The sequence below is a fragment of the Labrus mixtus genome, chromosome 6, assembly GCF_963584025.1.
Source record: "Labrus mixtus chromosome 6, fLabMix1.1, whole genome shotgun sequence".
Classification (NCBI taxonomy): Eukaryota; Metazoa; Chordata; class Actinopteri; order Labriformes; family Labridae; genus Labrus; species Labrus mixtus.
Window position 1 is genome coordinate 18,700,100 of NC_083617.1, and position 22,132 is coordinate 18,722,231.

The 22,132-nt window shown below is 40.2% G+C and overlaps 1 protein-coding gene across 1 annotated transcript in view; it reads right to left on the reverse strand.

Annotated features, from left to right (window-relative positions):
* The window catches only part of LOC132975648 (pro-neuregulin-3, membrane-bound isoform), a 355,425-nt gene extending 334,343 nt beyond the window's left edge, over positions 1 to 21,082 (reverse strand). The window contains exon 1 of the mRNA XM_061040354.1: positions 18,680 to 21,082. Coding sequence (XP_060896337.1) covers positions 18,680 to 19,403 — 724 coding nt within the window. The 5' untranslated portion in view covers positions 19,404 to 21,082. The remainder of the gene's footprint in view (positions 1 to 18,679) is intronic.
* Positions 21,083 to 22,132: the final 1,050 nt, after the last annotated feature.

The following is a 22,132-nucleotide window of genomic DNA, read 5'->3' on the forward strand; positions in this document are numbered from 1 at the left end:
TTGATCAAATCTTTTAAATGTGCAAAAGAAAAGCATGTGCTAAAATTAGGGATTTACCAAATGGTTATATGGACTACAGCCCCTTTCAAGTCTTCCAAGCAATCAAAGCAGTTTACCCTAAATATGAAAATCCTCATCACACTGATACACTGATGACCAAGACTGCGATGCAAAGTGGCAATTTATCCATCAGTGTCTGACTAATCATTCACACAAATTCATATATGTCCATGTAAGGCTGTCACAGTGAAGGAATTCCCACAACGGTGATCCAGGGTGGGTCAATAGCGCGGTATGCACAGTATTATCGCCATGGTTTCCTTATGAACATGAAGTGAGTCGACTTCACGTGCCGTTGTGACGGTTGTCGCAATGCTTCCCGGTGGGGTTTGTTTATACAGTGCTAATTCATTTTTGCAGTTACCGCGATAGCCTTATGTCTATGCCTTCAGGGGCAACTAGGGGTGTCACTTCCACATGAGGGCTGCAAGAACCAGGTATCAAACCATAAACATTCCAACTACACCAGGACCCACTCTGCTACAAAGCCAAAGTGGTCACAAAACATATCAAAGATAATTAAAATATTTTTAGTGACAGAATCGTGTATGTGTTAAGTCTTGTCATGGTGTCTATAGCTGTTTGTTTTGGAGGGCGTACAATAGAAAAGGAGACAATGAAACACATCGATAGCCATGTGAAACACATTCAACTATACGATACAACAAATTGTGATTAAAAATATGACTTGTCTTTAAAATGAACCATCTTATTTTATAATCACCAAAAAAAGGAACCCATATTGTATTTAATTTTACATTCAAACACACTTTCAGCTAAATGCACAAACACTCAGACCCACATTTTAAAATAAACACTCCACCACAGAGAGCAAGAAATATTACAGGCACATGGGTCATATGTCAAGGTTTCGATGTCTTTACACCACTGAAGACAGTAGTTTACCTTTAAATGTGCAAAATGTCAGCATATAGAATGAACATCTGTATAAATGAGTGGGAAGGTTCTCACATGTGTTGTCCACTCAAGCATGACACTGCAGAACATTCACAGTGTGTGGTACCTCTTACTGTGCATTGACATCCACTTACCATACAGGCCTATTGTGTCACAGTGTGGAGCGTTTTCCATAATTGATGTTGTGGTGTTGATGTGGGATTCAAAAGGTATAGCGGTAGTAATACTCAATCTACTTTCACATAGATAAAGGGAAGCATACACTTGTAGTAGAACTGCAGTGATGCAAGCTGCTAAATGTCAAAGGTAGTGCTAATAGGAATGAGACAGACAGAGCTATCCTGCATGTAGGTCATTCGTGGTTCAGTTGAACGCTTCTCTACATGTTTCATAGACTGAACGAGAGAGAGAGAGGGGTTGAGGTGGATAGAAAAGATGAAGGAGAAAAGACTAAAAAAGTGATGGATGTAACCCGAACCAGTGAAGTGCATACTTCTAGTTTAAAATAGTGTAATCATTTTAATAAATATCAATCTATCCAAGGCCTTATTTTATGTCATCCTTCGTAATTTGCAGAATAAAAGTTACCGGGTCTACAAAGTAAAGCATTTCCTAACATGGAGTCATTTAAAAAAAAAGTATTTCTCTTTTGATTTAGATAATAAGAGATGTTAAACTCGGCACGACTGATAAGACGACCTCACGTGTTACTGTACTTGGAGAATGCATTTCTGCTTTCTGAAATGAGTCTTTCCAAACATTAAGACATTTTGATCTTCTAACATCTCTTTGAGAAAGATGTATTTAATGTATGAGGAACCCTATTTGGATGATATATATTTTATATATGTTTAACATGTGATATTTATTCAAACATTCACTTTTTGTGACTTTTTATGGGTTTGAATCTATCATAGGATGGTATGATGATACTCACTTTTCAATTCATGAGGTATGAGGCTACATTATTATTATTATATATAATATTATTATTATTCAACATTTATTTTGCTTCATCATGACCTTTGACCTCTTTCCTGGATGATGATAGACTAAGCAATCATCAATCTCAATGGCTCTCTGATTGCAAACTGAGGCGGTCTCTTTGGTTGTATATATACATGGTAATGTTTCTTGCTGCCATTATACCTGATGAAGGTCGGTTAGGCGGAAATGTTGTATGATCAAATACATGTAAGCATAAAGCGAGACAATATGCGAGAGTCTTTCTCAGTGTATTCTAAAATCTAAAAACCATAAATCATTTCAGTGTAATCTTTAGGACAAATCACAGATCTATATATGGACATCTTGAAGTACAAAATGTGGACTCCTAATATGGCTAAATAAATGTATCTAAATGAGCTTTGGCTTACACAAAAGCTTTTCCAAATCCATTCTACTCACCACAGATGTTTTTCTGTAAACAGCTACGACATATTGTGTTCCCTAGTAAATTCTGTAGAGTCAAATTAAAAAGTAATGCTAAAATAACTGACACTACCTTATCAACATGAAGGACAGTGAAGTGGCACATGGGGGAAAAACACACGCATGAATTCTGCATCATCAGATTTGGTTTAGAAGAAGAAAGGGGGAAAACAAATTTGGTCATTGCACACAAAATTTGCTCTTTGCTCACTGCTGATGTTTTTTTTAATATCTGACAGAATCTTTTGCAGAGTTTTCCTTCAAGCAGTGTTGCATTTCTTTTCTCACGAGGCGGATGCCACTTCTTACTTCTTTTGCTGATTCCGAAAATGTAAAATGCATCATTTCCTTCCCTCTAGTGGGCATCTTTTCTGAGAAACACCTACAAGGAAGCGGATGTTTTCAACACAGGCTTTCATGTTCTGACAAAAATATCGAATTGCTGGTGAGTGACATCAGAAATAAGACACAGAGGTACTCGAGTAAAAAAATATCAAAGATTGCGTGTCTCTCCCTATGGCTTATTTGGGGGGGAAAAAAGTGTGTTTCGTCCAGTCATGGTCAATGAGAGATTTCCTTATGCAGAAAACCATAAGGAAGTGGGAATTAGCTACACTCCACAACCAGCAATCTTTGCCCATTACTTCATTCAACATCCTCTCTTGCCCGACCGGCAGTTCACACCCTGATTAGGATGAGTGACTTGTGCCGAGATAATTATCATCCAATCTAATTGGAGCCGAGTTGACGCCTCACATGTGGTTTATTATTTGAAGTGAGAGGCCGACTCCGTGTCCCTGTGTTCCTTGCTGACAGCTCCTGCCTGTCCATCTTCGCTCCACTCAGGGCGCAGAGCCAGGAGTGTGACGCCCCAGCTGTCTCAGAATGGGAGGGCGAGTGTACATGTGTATATGTGCATGTGTTGCAGTTAGTGTGCTTGTGATTTGTGAAAGCGAGAGAACAGAAGAGGGGGGGAAAGAGAGAGAGAGTAGGAGAGAGAGAGAGAGAGAGCGGGCGTTGGACATCAGTCACTGCTGACAAGTGGCGGATGGAGTGTTGACAGCTCATGAGCCTGACGTGTTATTCTCCTCAGGACTCAGGCATATCTGAACTAGACGCTTCAACAGAATAAAAACAGTCATATTTCTATATCCAAATAAATAAAAAGAGTAACAACTATTATTTTACAAAAGTTACACGTTTTTGTAGCTAATTTGAGCCTTGCATCACTTCAGGAAGAGGACACTCACTTACATCCAATACATGCACACAGGTGCACAAAACAGGCTTAACAGGCTCATAATCTGTAAAGCAAAATAAAGACATCCATCACTTCTAGCATTGCTTTATTCCATGTCAGTTAGCAGCTTATTCAAGGAACAAAATAAGTAAGCAGAACCTACCTTCAGAACCTGATAATATTGAACAAAAATTAATACAACCAGGTTGAGGTCAATGGCGGCTGGTGCATTGTTCTCCTAGGTGGGCAGGATTACTCACATATGGACCAGTATGCCTTTAACTGGCTAACAGAATTAGTATTGCATTCAGTTTAACTTATGAAACGATCTATTTTACTTTACATACCTAAACAACTACATATGCATTGGTTCTTCCAGACATATGTTTCCTAAATTGTGGAGACAAACTTAAAAAAAAAAAACTGCTGACTCATGCTAGTCTGGTCTGCTGCTCTTATCTACCTTAATTAACAGTCGATTCGCTCTTAGCTTTATCCCTCTGCTGCCAAATTTTGGTTTGTGGTTTGTGATGCATTTATGGCCACATTTTTCACTCGAACATCAAAACTACTATCTTTTCTATTGAAGAGGAGCAATCGGCAACGAGAGTTGATGGAGGCCCAGAGCCCAAGACCGGAAAAATGTAGAATATTTTAAATCTACACTTCTATTGCAGATTATACATTTAACTGAATAACTACAAACTATTTATCTTGCCCTTTTAAAATGGTATGTGTAGCCTATATTTAAAACGAATTACAAAAAATCTTATTCAGTCAAGGTCTGTTATTCTCCTTTTGGTGAGTGGTTGGGCGGCACCCTAATGCCCTCTATTGACCAGCTGCCATTGTTTGAGGTAATATTCATCACGAGTATGGATGGAATCAAACCGTTAAGCCTCATAAACGGTCATTATCGGATTCTTGCACTCTCTACATCGCTGTCTCACATCATCTTTCCCAGTCCTTTGTCTTCATTTACTCTTTCACATATAGAAATGTATACCTACTTTAACAATTCTGTGAGGATTCCCATTTGTGGAGGATGCGTTTTGATATCAGGACATACAGACTGTACAAACACAGACTGGGACAACTAGTGATTGTTTGACCTTAACAGCAAAAAGGAACCTAATAACAAGCTGACTCAATAATGGCTTAATTCTTGAGTAGAAACCACTTGGGTAACACCACTACCAATTTCTTAAGCAGCAGATCTGTTATGCATGCTTAAAATGGCTGAGCTAATGCTCCCAATAAGAACACATACATGATTACAATAACTGTTAAGAATCAACATAATTTGTAATTGGAAACTTACAATTGAAAAATGGAAAGATGTTTGTAATAAACTGGTTTTAGTCAGCTGACATAAAAATATGAACCATGTAGATCAGAGATCGCAGATGTGTTTTTTTTTCCCAGCATGAATGGCCATCTGGTATTACAAACAAAAGCCCTTATCTGACAGTGTGGTTTCAACAGGGTAGGTAAGGTCACTTTTGTGTGTCACAGATGCACCCGGTGATATTAATCCTGTCTGGATCTGCCATGTCTGACTTCAACACACCAACACAGTGCAAATTATTGAGAAATAACGGCTTTTAATCAGAGAAACAAATAATATTTTGTATGTATGTCATGATGTTAATGGCATTTATTGTTATTATACAATATTAAAGGACCTGTTTTTTATAGTCTCGTAAAGCTTTTATTATATTAATTCTAATATGAGGTTGAAACGAATGCAGGTTATTCTGTTAGATAGCCAGACCAATGTTGGTATGCTAACTAGCTAGTTACCATGACAAGCAGCAGATTTTAAACCTGTATCCTAATAGAAGTGCCACTGCTGACGCTGCTGGCAATCTAGCAGCTAACGAGCAAACCATATTGTATGTAACTGCCCTCGCCACCTCGCATACAGCTGACACCGCTAACCCCCTGAGCCCATTTCTATAAACAGCATCAGAACCAAGCCATCCATCACCAGCCAACAAATCAACTCCAGCTGGGTGTAATGTAAATGTAAATGAACTGAGTGGGCAGAGAGGGGAAGATGGAGGGAGAGTGAAGGGAGTTACTGTTGCTAGATGGATGACAAAGGCTGATTGCCCTTTTTCCCCCCTCCATTTTACCTCATTGAAAGGTTTCCTCAGCTTATTCTACTTCTGCCCCCACAATGCATTTTCTGTCTCCCTTTATTCTTTTTTTTGCTTTTCTCTCTCACTAACATTGTTTCTCTCTACTCTCAATCCCACCTACCTCTCTCTCTTTCTGCTTATCCTCCTGCTTGGCCTGTAGCATGGTCTTACAATATCCCTTTTTTTTCCATTTTACTTAAATCTCCCTTTGTCCCACAAATTTGTGAGTCACACAGCCTAGAGAAAGAGGGCAACCCAAGTTCACCTGTCACTGGGAGATTTGTGTGTCTTTCCAAAACAAATATGCAGACAGACAATCCACCAGTCGGTAAAGGTGGTCACAAGTCTCTCTGAGTCTACTGTCAGGAAGGTCAGAGGTAAAAAGAAAGAGACTGAGCAAGAGTGAGCAGGTAGAGACTGAAAAAAAGACACCAGAACAGAAAGGAGGATTTTAATTTAATAAATTTGAAGACTTAACATTTATCAGAAGATTTAAGAGATGTGTAACTGAATGACAGAAAATCGTCTTGGTCTAGCTTGTGTAAATTATACAATTTGCAGCTTTTATCTGACTAATGTGATTTTAATAGGTCTAAAGATTTGTTTATTTTTCCTTCAGAAAAATCGGACTAAAAATGGGGGATTTAACTTTGGGCTCAAATGAATCAAAAGGAGAAAAAAACAATAATGACGACTTAATTTTTTCCCACTACCCTAAACAAGAAAACAGGAGGGATGGGTTAAAAACAGAAAAAATAGGACATGAGGGAGAAAGCATGACTGCAAGATGCAGCTCCATCCAATTCTACTGATACCAATGAAACACACGCACACAAAAACACATGCTCCATGCCAGGCTCCAAAACAGAAATGATGTAACCATCTGCCCCTAGGACAGAGCAGCGAGGACCACCGTCTAACACATGACACTGAGCTAATGCTTCTCTGTGTGTCCGTGTGTGTGTGTGTGTGAGATTGAGGTGTGTTTTCCATCAAGGTGAAAGTGACCTTCTGGAAGGCTTCCAGTTTCGTCTGGAAACCTCTCGTGTGGTAACATAATACATATTGTGTGGTTTAGCAACTCTGACATCCTGGACAATAAAGCTTCTTCTTTAGGATCACATCATTGCAGCTCCTATTTTGCAGTTACTTAGCATAATAAGATACAGTGCAACTGCAGAACCCCAAAAAAATAAACACAAGCACATTAAATATTTTTTCACTGAGCTTTGTAACTTAAATCCCTACTCACTGTAGGGTTCCCAAAATAAAACCATCTTTGCTGACACTAAAGTCAAGCATCTCCACTGTCTCCTCTGTGCTTCTGTGTAATATTTCCTCCAGCACTGTCAGCTCCAAGGCCTCCACCAGAAAAGCCAGCTCCACGCAGCCTCCCAGAGAGAAGCTGGCAACAACTTTGAAGCTAAAAATAACCGCAGCAAAATGCAGCGAGCCTGGGATAATCAGAGCCCACGCCCATATGCAGGCCCGGTGCTCGCAGGGCTGCCTGCTAAACTGCTGAGTGGCAAAAGACCGCGATCACAATCACACCAGGATCAATATCTCTTACAGGGCAGAGGATGGCTGAGGTGGCACAAATAATGTGCATGAAAAATGTGCCACCAGACGCTGACACACCCACATACAAAGAATCATTATCTATTAGTAACCAAGAGGGAGGATCACTTGCTGTTATTGATGTCAAAATTAATGGGCAGGAAAACAGATTTATTAGATCAGCTTGAGCTGCTCTTAAGTCAGCACCTCATTTCAAAAGATCATTTCTACAAACAATAGTGTTACAGCGACTGCCTGGTCAGTGGCTTAAGAGTTTGAATTATTTTCTAAGCATTGCAGTTCTACAGATTTTTGACATACTGCCCCTAGTTTTGATCAGTTTTGAGGCCAGTTATTCTTCAGAAAATGTATTTGCATTTTGTAAAAGCCTCTCCATGTTGTTGTTTCTGTAGACATCTGCTTTCCTATTATCAGCTTCAAATGGAATTATAACACAAGTTGAAGACACCAAAATATTTCTGTATGTAAGAAATGGGTGTAGCCTCAGACTCTGAAGTATTAACCCAAGCAATGCATCAGTTATTTTGCTGAGAGCAACTGGTCATATTGTGGATAGATCTATGAACAAATGTCATCACATTTTTCTAACTGTTTAAAGTCCAACCAGTTAGCTGCAAGACTTCTTTAATTCAGCAGGATACTATCCTACCTAAAATAGACTAACAAGCAGGTTATGCTCTCAGACCTAGCAATCTTGTGATTGGCTACCACCAATTGACTTGAAATATTACCAGTGTTGGGTGTTGGAAAGAGACATGTAAAAAGTACATTTTTTGGTACGTACATTTAGTTTCAATCCAGTTTTGAAAGCCACAAAAATACTCAAGGCTAAATGGATGTACCTTGCTTACCATCTTGTCTTAATAGGGCTCAATAAAAAAAGTAGATGGCAAAACTAAAAATGACAAAGAAGACGTTTCAGAGCAGAAGTACTGAAACCAATGGGTCATGGGTTATTACTTTTTTATTGCATGTGCACTTGTGCATTTTCCATTAAGATGACATCAGTCTCAGTCTTTAGCCTTCCATCTGTTGCATTGCTAACAAAGTAGCATGACAAGTAGTTGTTGCTTCAGTAAGCACTGAAAACTTACATCGAACATGGTGATAAAAAAAGATAGCTTTGATTCTTAACATGCAACCTTTGAGTGCTGGTACTGGCTACTGCTGGGCATATTACAACTGATAAATTAACGTGTGCTTGCATGGCGCTGTTCTGGTCTTCTGACTACTCAAATTGCATTTTACACTGCATGTCACATTCCCACCACATTCACACACTGATGGAAGAGGCTGCTATGTAAAGTGCCCAGTATTAACTAATCCCATTCAAACACATGCACACACCGCTGACTAAGCAGTGGGAGCAATTTGGGATTCAGTGTCTTGCCCAATGATACTTTGACATGTGACTGCAGGATCTTAGGATTGAACCCCAACGTTTTGGTTGAGAGACAACCTATTCTACCACTGAGCACAGTGGCCTCAATTACAACCACTCCAAATCAATTGGGAGGTTAAGCGTATAAAGTGTTTTTTATATAAGCTCATCAAAATTTATTAGAAATCTCATCCTGAAAAACATCTGTGAGAGGAATATAGCAAAGTCGAAAACTCTACAGCATTTGCTCAATGTAACTGACATCGTCTATATACAAGGGCCTCCAAATTGTAATTCAGCACATTTCTTTAGGCACTAATTTAACTTTCCACCAGTGCAAAAGATCCATACTATCTGTTCGAAGCAAATTCAAAGGAAACAGCTGCAATCACTAAACAGAAGGTGATCATTTCACTTTTATCCGTTTTATATTGATAAAAATGCAAATGATCTCTTTGCTGGGAGAGATGACTAACTTTTGAGAGCTCCCTTGTTTACAACCCCTCTTAACGGCACTCCACCTGGTCCAGGCAACATTAGCAGCAGGAGTACCGGTAATATGAATCAGACACGCTGACCTTGAGGACTGGCATAGAGAGACATGAGGAGAGAGAGAGAAGAGAGTAAGAGGGGCGAGCGGGGTAGAGGAGGAAAAAATTCAATCATACAGCCCAGCCATTGAATGAAATCACATCTGACTAGAACTGGTTTAGGCCTGAATTGTTGGGCTCCCTGCTAGCTCTGTGTACTCTGAGGTTAAATAATCACTGTCTACGCATTTTATCTTTGCTAATAGCATTGTTTACTGCCAGGTGCCAGCAGCATAATGAGCAGAAGGCAGAGGGAGAGGCTTTTCTACAGACCAATGCTTCACTGGAGAATATTAGATGCTTGAAGCATACAACTGGGAGAGGTCAAACTGTGTCACTTAGCTTAAAGTGGATGATTCAGTTGACAAATTTTGCATGCTTTACAAAAACATTTGTCTGCAAAAGGGATTATACTAGGGTGCTGAAAAATAATGAACATATTATAAAAATGATGCATGCGCTAGTATACTGGATTTTGCATTTGCAAGTGATGACCAGACAAATTTGTGTTGTTGTGACACATTTACTATGTTCATGAAATTTTCCAGACATGACTTTGGTTTTGCTTTTTTTTGTTACTTTAAGCAGTACCATAATCAGGGTTTTACCCTCTGCATATGGTGAGATCCTGCCTTTGAAGTTTTACTAAATCTTGTGATATTTAAGTGCAATGCATTCTCTCAAGCTCAAGTGGGCTATCTGGCAATTCTGGTAATTGTCAGATCGGCCCATCACCAACTTACAGACTCCATGTCTACAATGTACTCCACCTACATGTACTGTACAATACCATGAGTGTTTCGTTTTTGGTTCAGTACCCTAAAACGTCAGATAATTGTTTGGCAAATTACTGACATGAATATTTTCTGATCTACCACTGTCTGTTTGTCTGTTTTCAGTTGCTTGCTTAAACTAATGGGGTAATGCAGGAGATGCTAGTGGTCTTGTTTACATTGAATAATATAACTAACTCAATACAGCTGTTTGCTTGAAAGAGAGGAGAGGGTTGTCCAAGACAGACACTTTGCAGGCCATTGTAACCTCAACATGGTTGTTGTAGTGCGTCAAGCTTCTTTGGTCTGAGTCAAATTTGCAAGGCAACAAGAATTTGCTTGGCAGAAAAGAAAGTAAGCATTTGAAAAAAAAAAAAAACAACAACCAGCGTTGTCTTTTTTTCCTGGTGTATCCCATGGTCAGTTGCTTAGTTAGAGTATCCTTCCCCATTTATCACAGCCCACACTCCTTCCTCTGATAAAACTACAGAGTAGCAAGCTGCAACGCTAGCTGCTGGCTATGGTTAAACTCACAACAGTCTGATATTTATTTGCTTACTTGTGTTAAACGGTTTGCTGCTGTAGACCGGCTGACAGATTTAATAAGAGAGAAAGCCAGAGGTGGGCTGAGGAGGGGGTCCAGAATATTGCCTTTCTTATTTAATAACCAACAAAAAAAATCAATACATGCCTTTTATACAGTATGCTCTCTGATGGGTTTAATAAGATTGGGAACATAAATGACATGTTTTTTTGGCTTAATTTACATCCGGTTTTATGAAATATTTCTGAGTTAAAACAAGATGTTTATAGATTAGTTGCTACTACTGAAAACTTTGTATCTAATGATATAAATGATTGCAACACAGACCGATGGAGGAATATCTTGTTAATTATATCATATTACCTCTCAAATGTCTTTGGAATACTAAGTATGGAAAAAAATCAAGCTTTTTAAAAGCTTTATGCTGAATTCATATAAGGATAAGACCACTCAGTTTTAGTATAATTTCAGTATTTATTAATTTATAAAAAAGCATTCCCATGCCTGTGTGTCCAGTGGTGCTTGTAAACATTGGTATCATGTATAACCTCAGCTGCTCTAGTCTTAAGCCACTCAGTGTTGTGGGCTTGTTAAAACATCTGCCCTTCCTCTGAAACAGTCTCAACATCAAGCAACAGTAGTCTTTGTCGTTTCCACAAAAAGCCTAATGCCAAATATCCCATCGGCAGTCAGAAACAAACTCCCGCAGGTAGTTGCCTCCCCTGGAGAGGGAACACAGGGCAGGCGAATCCCATGAAAACGGAATTACCTTCTCTTACAGCTCTACAGCTGCTGCTTTCCCTGCCACTGGTTCCAGTCAAATTGAGCAGGCCTCATCTAATCAAGGAGGCTTAAAGCTGGATTCATTATTAAAAGCTCCTCTGAAGTTATCAGCGGCATTTAACCACTTTGTACTTCATCATGTGGACCAGGCAGAGAGATGTGCTCAGGAGGAGGAGGCAGAAAGAAGAAAAAAAAAAGGGGGAAGAAAAAGAAATTCAACCTCTGTCCTTTTAAAGCAATTACCTCTGAAAATCTCAGAAAACAACACCTTTCAGCTTCTCAGGTACAATGTTACCCAGCATGGGCCATGGAGACAACCCATGAGCACCTTCATTCACAGAAGAAGTATACATGTACGGGGAATAGCTCAGCGTGGGATAATTTGTCAAAGGGCCATCTTCAATTATTTACAGCCTCCTCTACATATTGAACATGTTTCTGTTTCGCGCCATTAATATTTCATCACTCTCCCCTCTGCAAGACATTTCATCAGAATGAATCAAAGTGACGTTAAGCTTTTTTTCTCACAGCATCACTGCCAAATTAAAAATGTAATCGGGGTAGTGACAAGCTTTGATGCGTTAGTGGTCAGGCACAGGGGCCTCGACGACTGCATCAGAGATAAACCCACTGAGGTATAGGTTGTGAATTTGAGAATACGCCTGGATCTTGGCTATGAGTTACCTTGGCACTGAAGTGAGGTGGAACATGAGGGTAGCATGGGCATTTATCATGTAGATGCATGGAATACAGACGCTTGTTTTGATCACAAAACCCTTGAGATGGCTGTGCATTACAGGCCAAGTTCTATTTGGATTTGATTCAAGAAGCCTCTAACTGTGAGTCATTGTTTATTACAGGATTTTAGAACTCATTAGAAGTTGAAAGCTGCAGTATGTGGAAAAATGTGAAGACACTGTGAAAATGGGAAAAACAACAAGTTATTTAGGTTAACAAATACTGGTAGCTTGTTAGAAGAACATATTAAAATGATATCAAACAAAACTTATCAAGAATTTTGTACCATTGAATAGAATATGCAGCAAACATAATACAAGACAGGGCTTCAGGATTGGATTGTACCTAACATTATTTTCGGTGCTTTAGAAGTGGAGAAAAAACAATCCTGGGCTCAGAAACATTGTCCTTCCAAATCATTAAAAATACATACACTGTATAACTGCATTTTAAAGTTTCACTTGGAAATAAAAAATCTGTTGGGGACATCCTGGTGCAGTGGTTAGCGATGATGCCTCACAGCGAGGAGGTTCCTGGTTCGAATCTCCATCGGACAGGGCCTCTCTGTGTGGAGTTTGCATGTTCTCCCCGTGCATGCGTGGGTTCCGTGCGGGTACTCTGGCTTCACCCCACAGTCCAAAGACATGCTCGTCAGGTTAATTTGTGACACCAAATTGAACATATTGCTGGTTGTCTGTCTCTATATGTCAGCCCTGTGATTGACTGGCCAACAGTCAGACAGATTCACATATTCTACATAGGAGACCAGTCTTTACTTTATCAAATTCACTAGCTACACTGGGTACAAATTTCATGTCGTATGTGAAAACGGTCCAAGCGAGATAAAATTAATTACAGCACTGGATGTATGAAGTGCCCAAAAGAGAATGTCTTTGTATAGGAGCAAAAATTCTGTGCACACCACTGATCTTCAAGTTCAGTGAGAAATAAACTACACTGATGCCTCAAGTCCCAAATATTGAGAAACCGATTAAAAGGCATGCAGTTGAAAGAAATAGACAAACATCAGAAGAAACAGGGAACAAGGGAATTTTGCAAACGAAAAGACGACATGACTGGTTTTATTTGATTAGAATGCAGGAGCAATGCACGGCTCAACTTGTTTGAAGTTATGACTGAACAGGATAAGGGTTGTTTTGTACTAATGGCCATGACAGTGTGATTTGGTTTTTTGCAATGTTTTAAGATATAACATTAAAAAGACAAAGCTCTTCACTGAATGGTGTTAAAATGATCTCAACCTAAGTCTCAATGATGGCTAATAATACTCAGGACAAAGACACAAAGACAAAACTTGCCACAATGGCTGGAGTAAGTAAAATGTCAGCTCTTCCCTTTATTTTGTTCTTGTCCCTACTTTGTATGTAATACAATGAATATAAGAATGTAGTAGTGCCACAGTGGATATATGTTCAATTCAAATTAATAATTTCTTCGTCACATTTCTTCCTCAGAATGCTGTGATTTAGACGTAGTATGTTGTTTGAGCTGCAAGGAAGCAATCAGACTTCCAGGATGGTGCACACCTAAGGTAACTGCTTGGTCACAATCAGTGAAAACACACACACACACTAAAATCTGGTTTTAAACCTCAAAATCTCTCCCTATGAGATGATTAGTGCAACAGCAACATGAAAACTGATGCTCTCTCTGCTGGCCAGCGGTGATGACAGTCAATTTTTAGTTAATTTTACTTACTGTGTAAAAAAAGGGCTTCCCTGCCTTAGCTTTAAGAACACTGGCTTAGAAAAAAATGTGACACATTATTTATCCAGATGCCGAATGTTCCTTTAAGACCAATGATTTCCCCTAAATCATTTTTGTTTTCTGCAGATTTTCAGCAAGACATTCATCATAAAGAAACATCTTCTAATTTAAGGCCAAAGCAAACATCATTTTTTACCCAATCCAAAAGTCATCCAACACTTGTTATGCTTGAAACTACATGTTTAGACAACCAGAATATTACTTTTGTAGTCGGTGTATGCCCCTGTGGATACGTTTCTTGTTAGATATTCTGAATGCATTTTGACTTCCCTACAAGTAATACATAGTGAAGTTTAGTGAATCTGCATGACTCAGCATGAGACGCCATAAACGTTGAGAAAAGATTCAACTTCCCTGCAGTACACTGATGTGATAAAAAGAAGCAATAAGCACCACTTTTGTGTGCAGTTGTCACATCAGTGTTGTTAATATATGCGTAAACCATTTCCTCGGGCCTTTAAACGTACCCTTGAGGGATCCCTAAAATATAACTCCGGGAAAACGTTCCCTTAGATATATCACCTCAGCATCACTGAGTGAAAAAAAAAACATCCCACCACAGAGCATCTATCAAAACAATCCCTCAGCAGTCAGCCTGCTTTTAGGCACAAGTAAAGTGTGTGTGACTGATAGGTGGGCTAATGTAATTCTGATTCTTCCACAGTCATAGGGATAGGCTGTTAATCTGGATTTAGGTTTCAAGGCCATGATCTGACTGAAACGTAGTCCTGCTGAGTGGCTCAGCGTGGAGACAAAGACCCCGCCTTCGCACAAGAACATATTCTGAAGCTTTGACCTGCCAATCATGTTATTATCTACAATCACAGACTGCGATCTTACAACAAAAACAGTCACAGTACTTATTATTCAACAGATCTTTCCCGAAAAATGTAGTCATCACTAAGTTAGCTCATCTGGACCTATTTTCAAAGACTGAAAATTCCCTTTTTATGATTCAACAGCATGCTGATGCCCTATTTTAATAACTTTTAATTTTTAATTCCCTGCTTATGCTTGCAACACAATAAAAATGATGCGTCATCCATCTGTTCCTCTGTGGTGCGTAATATATCCTATGCAGCATTTTAATAAGAAGTTGAAGTTATAAATTATAACACTTCTGAGAACTGACACTGAAACATTTCCATTCTTGTCCTAAATTCCCTTTAATTCTCTAAATGAACTGCATTATTGCTTAAAATGTGTATTTAAGAGAGGGGGAACAGACGAGCGCATATATCCCATTTCTAGTTGGCTGGATCCAAGTGGTATTAATGCTGAGGCATCACCTGACATTGTGCCCTGTGGTGCATAGGTCACTTTCCTCCCCATAATGCTATCAGCTCTCCAAGGTCTCTGCTTCTACCGGCTGCTTATGGCAAGGGGATAGCTTTAGAGTTTGTAAGGTCCAGCAGATTAAGATATGTCAATCATGCTTTCAATGTGACATTTGCCAAGAGTAAGATATCTCTACTGTTATATCTCAGTGGAGTATTTGGAACTTGACTTTTTGACAGCTAGACAAGCTCACCAAATGTCACCAAATATCACCAAAACTACACTGAATAAGGGCTATACGAGGAAGAAGTGGTTTTCTAGTTCTGTTCTGGGAATAAAAGGCGACTAGCAGCACTTTCAACGCTATATTGTGGTGGCCCTCTAGTGGATACATTTCAGAGATTGATCAACTGGAACTCCAAAAGTGCAAAGGAAGCATCCAATAAACAAGTTAAACATTCTGCAACATGTGCTGATAACAGCATGCTAATGCAAAAGATTACTCTCTGTAGAGAGCATTTAATGCACACAGAAGTTTGATGACATCTGCTACAATAACATGTTGTTTTGCTCCCTGCTGAGAATTGCGCCCACTGCCAATTTATTCTCCATAGCAACAGAGGGTTGAGGATCATTGTTGTTGTACAACCATTTTCTACAAGAAATATGGGTTCCAAGGAACAATGCTTCAGTAATGGAAGCTAATAAGCATCAAAATCTATTTTTCTTAACAGTGATGCAATTCATGAATATTTTAGATTTACAGACGAAAAAACAAATAAAACAGAATACTGTAGGCCAGAGCAGACCACCACCTAATCCATCACTATTTCATGACACACAGAGACAGAGGCAGCAACAATAAGAGTACACAGATGTTCTACCATACTTAAATTAATAGAATTGATCTATTTTTGAGCACAAGCCAACACTGGCAATTCAGTAATACCATATAACACATTCACGCATAATGGATAGTTAATGTGAAAATGATGGCCTTTGGAAATCAAAGCAGTACGTGGGTGGTGGAATAGAAGGGGTGGGAGGGTGAAGGGTGTTCAGGATTATCGAACCAGTCGGCTATTCTGTAGAGGCAGAACTTTCTCAGGCGAGCCGGAAAAGGGGTGACATTTTCCCTTGGATATCTATCACCGAGGCTTAATGGTTTTCATGAGCACTTGCTGGAGAAATGACATTCTTTTTTAAATGGTTAATTAATAAATGAAAGGATAATGATGAATGGCCCTCATTTCTCCTCTTGGTAACAAAGTGGTACACAATTTTCTTCCAACACGTTTCTAATTATCAGCGGGAACACTCCCCAGCTCGGATGTAATCTGGAGGATTTTTTCATTATCATGGATACAAAAGAGGCAGCTGCACCTTTGCATGGAAGTTGAGATATGGTACAGCAGGAGGAATAGGGTGTTGATCAATTATTTACTTTTTTGCTCCCATCATGTTATTATCAATAATTTAATAAATGGCTACCATCGTTTCAATCACACATTACAACATGGGATTTGCAAAGGGAATCTAACAATACTCAAGCTTAAATGCCATTACACAGCAATTTATGTCAATGCAGAATAATTCATAACATATAACAAATGCATAAACGCATTCATCTAATTGGTTCAGACATTTAGTACAAAATGTTGATGCATAATGTAAATGTAATGTTAAATGAAAATGCTTGAATAGATGTGCATGAGATCCTGTATCACTTCTCATCAAATGCCTGCTGCATTTTGAGCTTTTTTTTTTTTTAAATTGCTGACATGGAATAGCATAAGGTTACAATATACAACCAACTCCAGGCAATCTTTAACTGTCTGCACAGGCCAATACCAGGATCAGAGACACCCACATCACAGGAAGAGAGTAGTCCAGCACATAATGGGACACCATTTTGAGAGCAGTGAGATTTATCATGGAGGAAGCTGTGCATGTGTCTGCCACTGATCACTGCAAGGAAATCCCTGCGGCACCAATCAATAGCATGTGTGCATAGCATGACTGGAGTCAAGGACAGAGAAAACAGAAGCAGACGAATCTGCATCCATTAAAAAAAAGGATTAGGGCACACCTCACCAGTCCAAATTCCTCTCCTCTCATTTTTGCAGCTGACATGTTGTTGCTTTGTCTTTTATACTCAAACTATTATCAGTCATATTTTTCAATGCTGTTCATTTTAACTCACTTATGGAAGCTTCTTCCACATCAAGGGAACATATACGTGCTATCTTCTTCAAATGAAGTGAGAGTGCATGCCAGACAATGAGCTTGGGTTAACAGAAAGATGACTTTCTTCTGTTATTTGTGAGAAAGGCGTTAGGTTTTTGTAAAGCAAGCTTTGGTGAAGAAACCCATGTTTGTCCAACTTGCTTCTAAGTAAATTTCTGGGGGCTTTCGTTAGCATGTAAATTGTCAAAGGTTATGAGGATCTTTTACTTAATTCACCAGTAAAATGTCCTGGGGAGGTTCACTGGAAGGAAACAGTTATAACGTAGCCACCAGCTTCTAATTGTATACACACCATGTAGCATGCACCAGTGAGCATCAATTCAAGGCTAAGTACAATGTGCAGGAGAATTTAAAACAAGGACATTTTACATAGATCCCTCTAGCACCACAAGGCAAACCTCGACTCTGTTGCGCCAAATGTCAGATTTAGTTTGAAACATTTTATCACTGCAGCAGGTGTGCTCTCAAAGGGGCTCCTTTGCCATAGTATGAAAAACACCTGCATTAGAAATTATGTTGGTTTTTTATCTTTTATATTCCTTATGTGCAAGTGATGTTTCAACTCAATGTAATTGTTCTTCGTCAATGAAGAATTTACTAATCATAAGTCCATTATACCAGTAAAAATGCATTGCTTACACTTTGTACCAATCTTGGCTTCTTAACTATAATTGAAACAAAAACGACCTTCTTAATAAGTCAACATATACCATGAAAACATTGCCATTCAACATTGTTTTACATCATTGAAAGGAGACAACTGCATGCTGTGCCCCCTCCACAAAATAGTGCACAGAAAGGTAACCATCCAAAGCAGAAATATTGATCATTGAATATTGCAATAGCTCAGATTACTTTACTGTAACAATCAATGCTATTGATCACTCGCACAACCCCTTAGCCAACAGCAGTGCCAAATATACTTTATCCAGGGGCTTTCACTGAAAGTCTTATCAGTGTAAGAAATGCATAGCCGATGCATAACCAATGGAGAAACCTGTGACACACTTAAGCCAAAAAAAAGAAACAACAACTCTTTTCAAGCAATGCAGCTCATATGTACCAAAAAAAACCTCAATTGTTTTCAAAGAACAAAGACATGTTCTCCATAGATTTTCAAGCCAGGACACTTTTGAAATTCTGCATGTACAAGAATAGGTGGCCTGTGCTCATATTAGTGACTCACGTGTTTTGCGGTGGGTGTGCGTACGCGTGGAGAGTGTAGTGGAGACTGTCTCAGTGGTAGTATGCTCTGGGGTCCACATCTGTGTTGAGTCATGGAGTACAGTAGGATTCGACGGTGAGGGACTAGATGTTGCCACTCCAATTATGAAGGTTGTTCTTGGAGCTGCAGTGGTCGTAGTAAAACTCGAAGGTCCACGTCCATTACGATTTCCAGGATTCCGAGGGGTTACTTGGCTACCCGAGGCACCGCCTCCTCTTGGGTTCATAGTAGTGGTGGAAGCTGTGAAGCGAGTTCTACCTTTGCCAGCAGTGACAGTTCTAGGTGTAGGGTTCCCGCCATCCACTGTAGGAGTAGTTGTGGTGGTGGTAGTATCCGGACTTTTGGGAATCCCACTTGGCTTAGAGAGGAAGATAGGATCCTGGCCTATTCGATTAGCATCCACGAGGTCTGTTGGCACGTAATCCCGAACTGTACCGACGACAATCCATTTCAGCAACATCAGGCTCAATCCAAGACCAATAAAACCAATAAGTAAGGGGACCACACACAGCCATGTCTGTTGGCGAGGCCAAACTGCACAGCGAAGGGGGCCTTGACCCTGGGCTTGGCCTTCACCGCGGCCTCCAGAAGCCCCTGAACCCTCGGGTTCCTCCAGGATCACTGCCCCGGAAACAGCTGCCCCAGAACACTCGCTCATTCTTCCCTGCCGTCCTTTATGGCTCATTGACGGTTAACCCTGTGATAGGCATCGATAGCAAATGGCGGAAAGGTTCCCAACAATGTCGGACATTGAGAAGAGAGGCAGAGTATAGATGCAGAAATGGATTCAAAAAAGGACCCCACAGTAATCTCTCTCTCTCTCTCTCTCAATGGCACATACACAAGTAGGTAATCCAAGAAAAGAGAGAAGGGGAGGGGTGCAAGAGATGCATGCAGACACACAGTCACAAACACACAAGCACACACTCAGAGACACCCAGTGAGAAATGGAAGAGCCAGTGTAGACGGATAATCGGCCGATTAGTCCGTGTTTAATCTTGCCCAACTCTTGATGTCCAACTGTAGCAACAGTAAACTTTAAAGAACGTTCACAGCAGGGTAAGCCAGAGGACAAGAAGAAGTTAAGCTTCCAACAGGGAGAAAAAGGGACAAAGAGAGAGACAGAAGGAAGATGAGTGGGAAGGAACAGCTTTACATCTGTGCATGTGAGAGATCTGTGGCATCAGTGTTCGGATGCCACTGCAGCAAAAATCCACTGCTATTTCTACTTGACATGCATGTATGCTCCCTCCACGATGGGACAGAATCGTTTAACCATGGAAGTGAAACTTGAGGGGTTGGTCTTTTTGCTACCCCACCCTGTGCCAAGCCAACAAAAAAAAAAGATGTTCCCCGGAGCAGCCTGTTCCAGTAGCCAAGTCAGCGTCCCTCAGCTCCCAAAATCCATCTCTCTCATGAGTGAAAGAGCAAGATTTTCCGTCTATACGTCTGTCGGACACACTCCTTGGATTATCTGCTATCTCTTTTGGCCATTGCTTTCCAATCAGGCTCTTCTTTTTGGATGTTTTTCATTTATTACTCTTTCGATCCAACCCACTCTGTTTTATTTATGCCTGCTCTAAATTCCAGCAAAGCTAAAAATAAATCCGTAGAATCCAATTAATTATCCAAATCCATTCAAAAAGCTGCACTTCGGATGAGGAGTGAGGGAGAGCAAGAGGGGGAGAAAAAGAATGAGGGGTGTTGTCGCGCAGTGGTATCACAGGGCGGATAAATCTGCAACTGCGACGCGTGATCCCGCTACTTCTCCAGCCGGCTGTGGATCAGATTTCCCCAAGCTGTCCGCTCAGCGCCCTGCTGTCTCAGTGTACTGTCCGTAAATACTGCAGCAAGCACTCAAAAAGCCTCTTCTCATCTGTTTGCAGGGAACATTCCGCCACAGAGGAATCAAATGAGAAGAGAAACCAGATTAGAAGCAGTGAGTGGATGGAAACGATGAAATGCAAAGAGCAAGAGATGAGAGGAAAAACACAACCAGGAGGCGGCAATGTTTAAAAATATCCCACTGGTTCTCTCTTTTCTCCTTCTGAGTGATGGTTTTTCCTCAGTCCCTGAAAGCCTGCTCTCTTTCCAGTCAGCCTGTGATTTGTTGGTTGGGTTGCTGGGATCCTCTGCTCCTCTTTCCCTCCAGGATGCTTTCTTGGAGATGATTAGAAATGTGCACCCTCGCGCTGGGATGAGAACTTGCAACCGCAGCAGCAAAGGCTCCCTTAACCCCTGTAGAGATGCCACATCCGACGACACAGCTGTCTTTACCTGTGGCAATTGTGATGCAGACGCACACACAGCTGCCTCCCTGAGCTGCTGCCGCTGAGAGACAGAGAACGAATGAGAAGGGGTGGGGGGGGGTGGAGCAGGCACAGACAGAGCGGAGTGTGCACACTGGAAGAGCAAGGGAACAGAGAGAGAGAGAGAGAGAGGGAGGGAGGGAAGAAGGGAGGAGAGAGAGAGAGAGAGGCTGCACCTGCTAGATGCACCAGTACTGGGAAGCTTGCCCACCTCCGTTAGCAGGGAGGAGAGTGAGTAAAGATGCTGAATGCATACAGAGAGATAGAAAAAAAGAAAAGAAGGGGGAGTAGAGGTGTGGAGGTGTGTGTACAGATAAAGATAATGAGAGTAGGAGGGAGGAGATGAAAAGAGAGAGAGAGAGAGAAGGCGCGCGCTGCAGCGGTTGATGAGGCAGTTACTAGCGAGAAGCTTGAGTCCCAGACGGATTAGAGCGGAGGCATAATGCAGAAGCTGTCACTCACTACCTTTTGCCCCGCCCACTGCTCGACATTAGAGAGATTAAAAAAAAAAAAAAAAAGGAGAGAGGAGGGAGAGAGGGATTATAAAAATCCAAACTCACCGTATGTGTTTTAAATGCAAAATTTGGTATTTATGTGGCCACAATGGAACCTGGTCTGAATGGCCAGAAAACATGCATGAATGTGGTTTTCATTTAAACCACAGCCGTTCAAAAGTTTGCTCATACATTCAAAATTCAAATCTTTAATTTAAGCAAATTATAGCCTTCTTTTTGTGTGTGTTCTTTTAGGCTTTTATTTTATGTCATAATAACTATAAATACAAATTTGGGCTTTAACATGCTTTTTATGAAATCCACCTTGTTCTATTATCCATTTGATATTATGGGATGTATTTATATGTTTCAAAGTTAAAAGGAGTATTACCTCCTTTCTTTTTATTTATTTTTTACGAGGTCTATATTATTTTCAATATGTATATTTTTTTGTAAATTTACAGATTTAAAGTTGATTATTTTGTCCTGAACATTATTGCCCCCAATGAATCCATCTGAATTACACCTACTATGTCTTTACTGTGAGTACGTTTTCAATTACATTTCAGTCTACAGCTATCTTAACAGTGCCATTCAAAAGAGGTCAATAT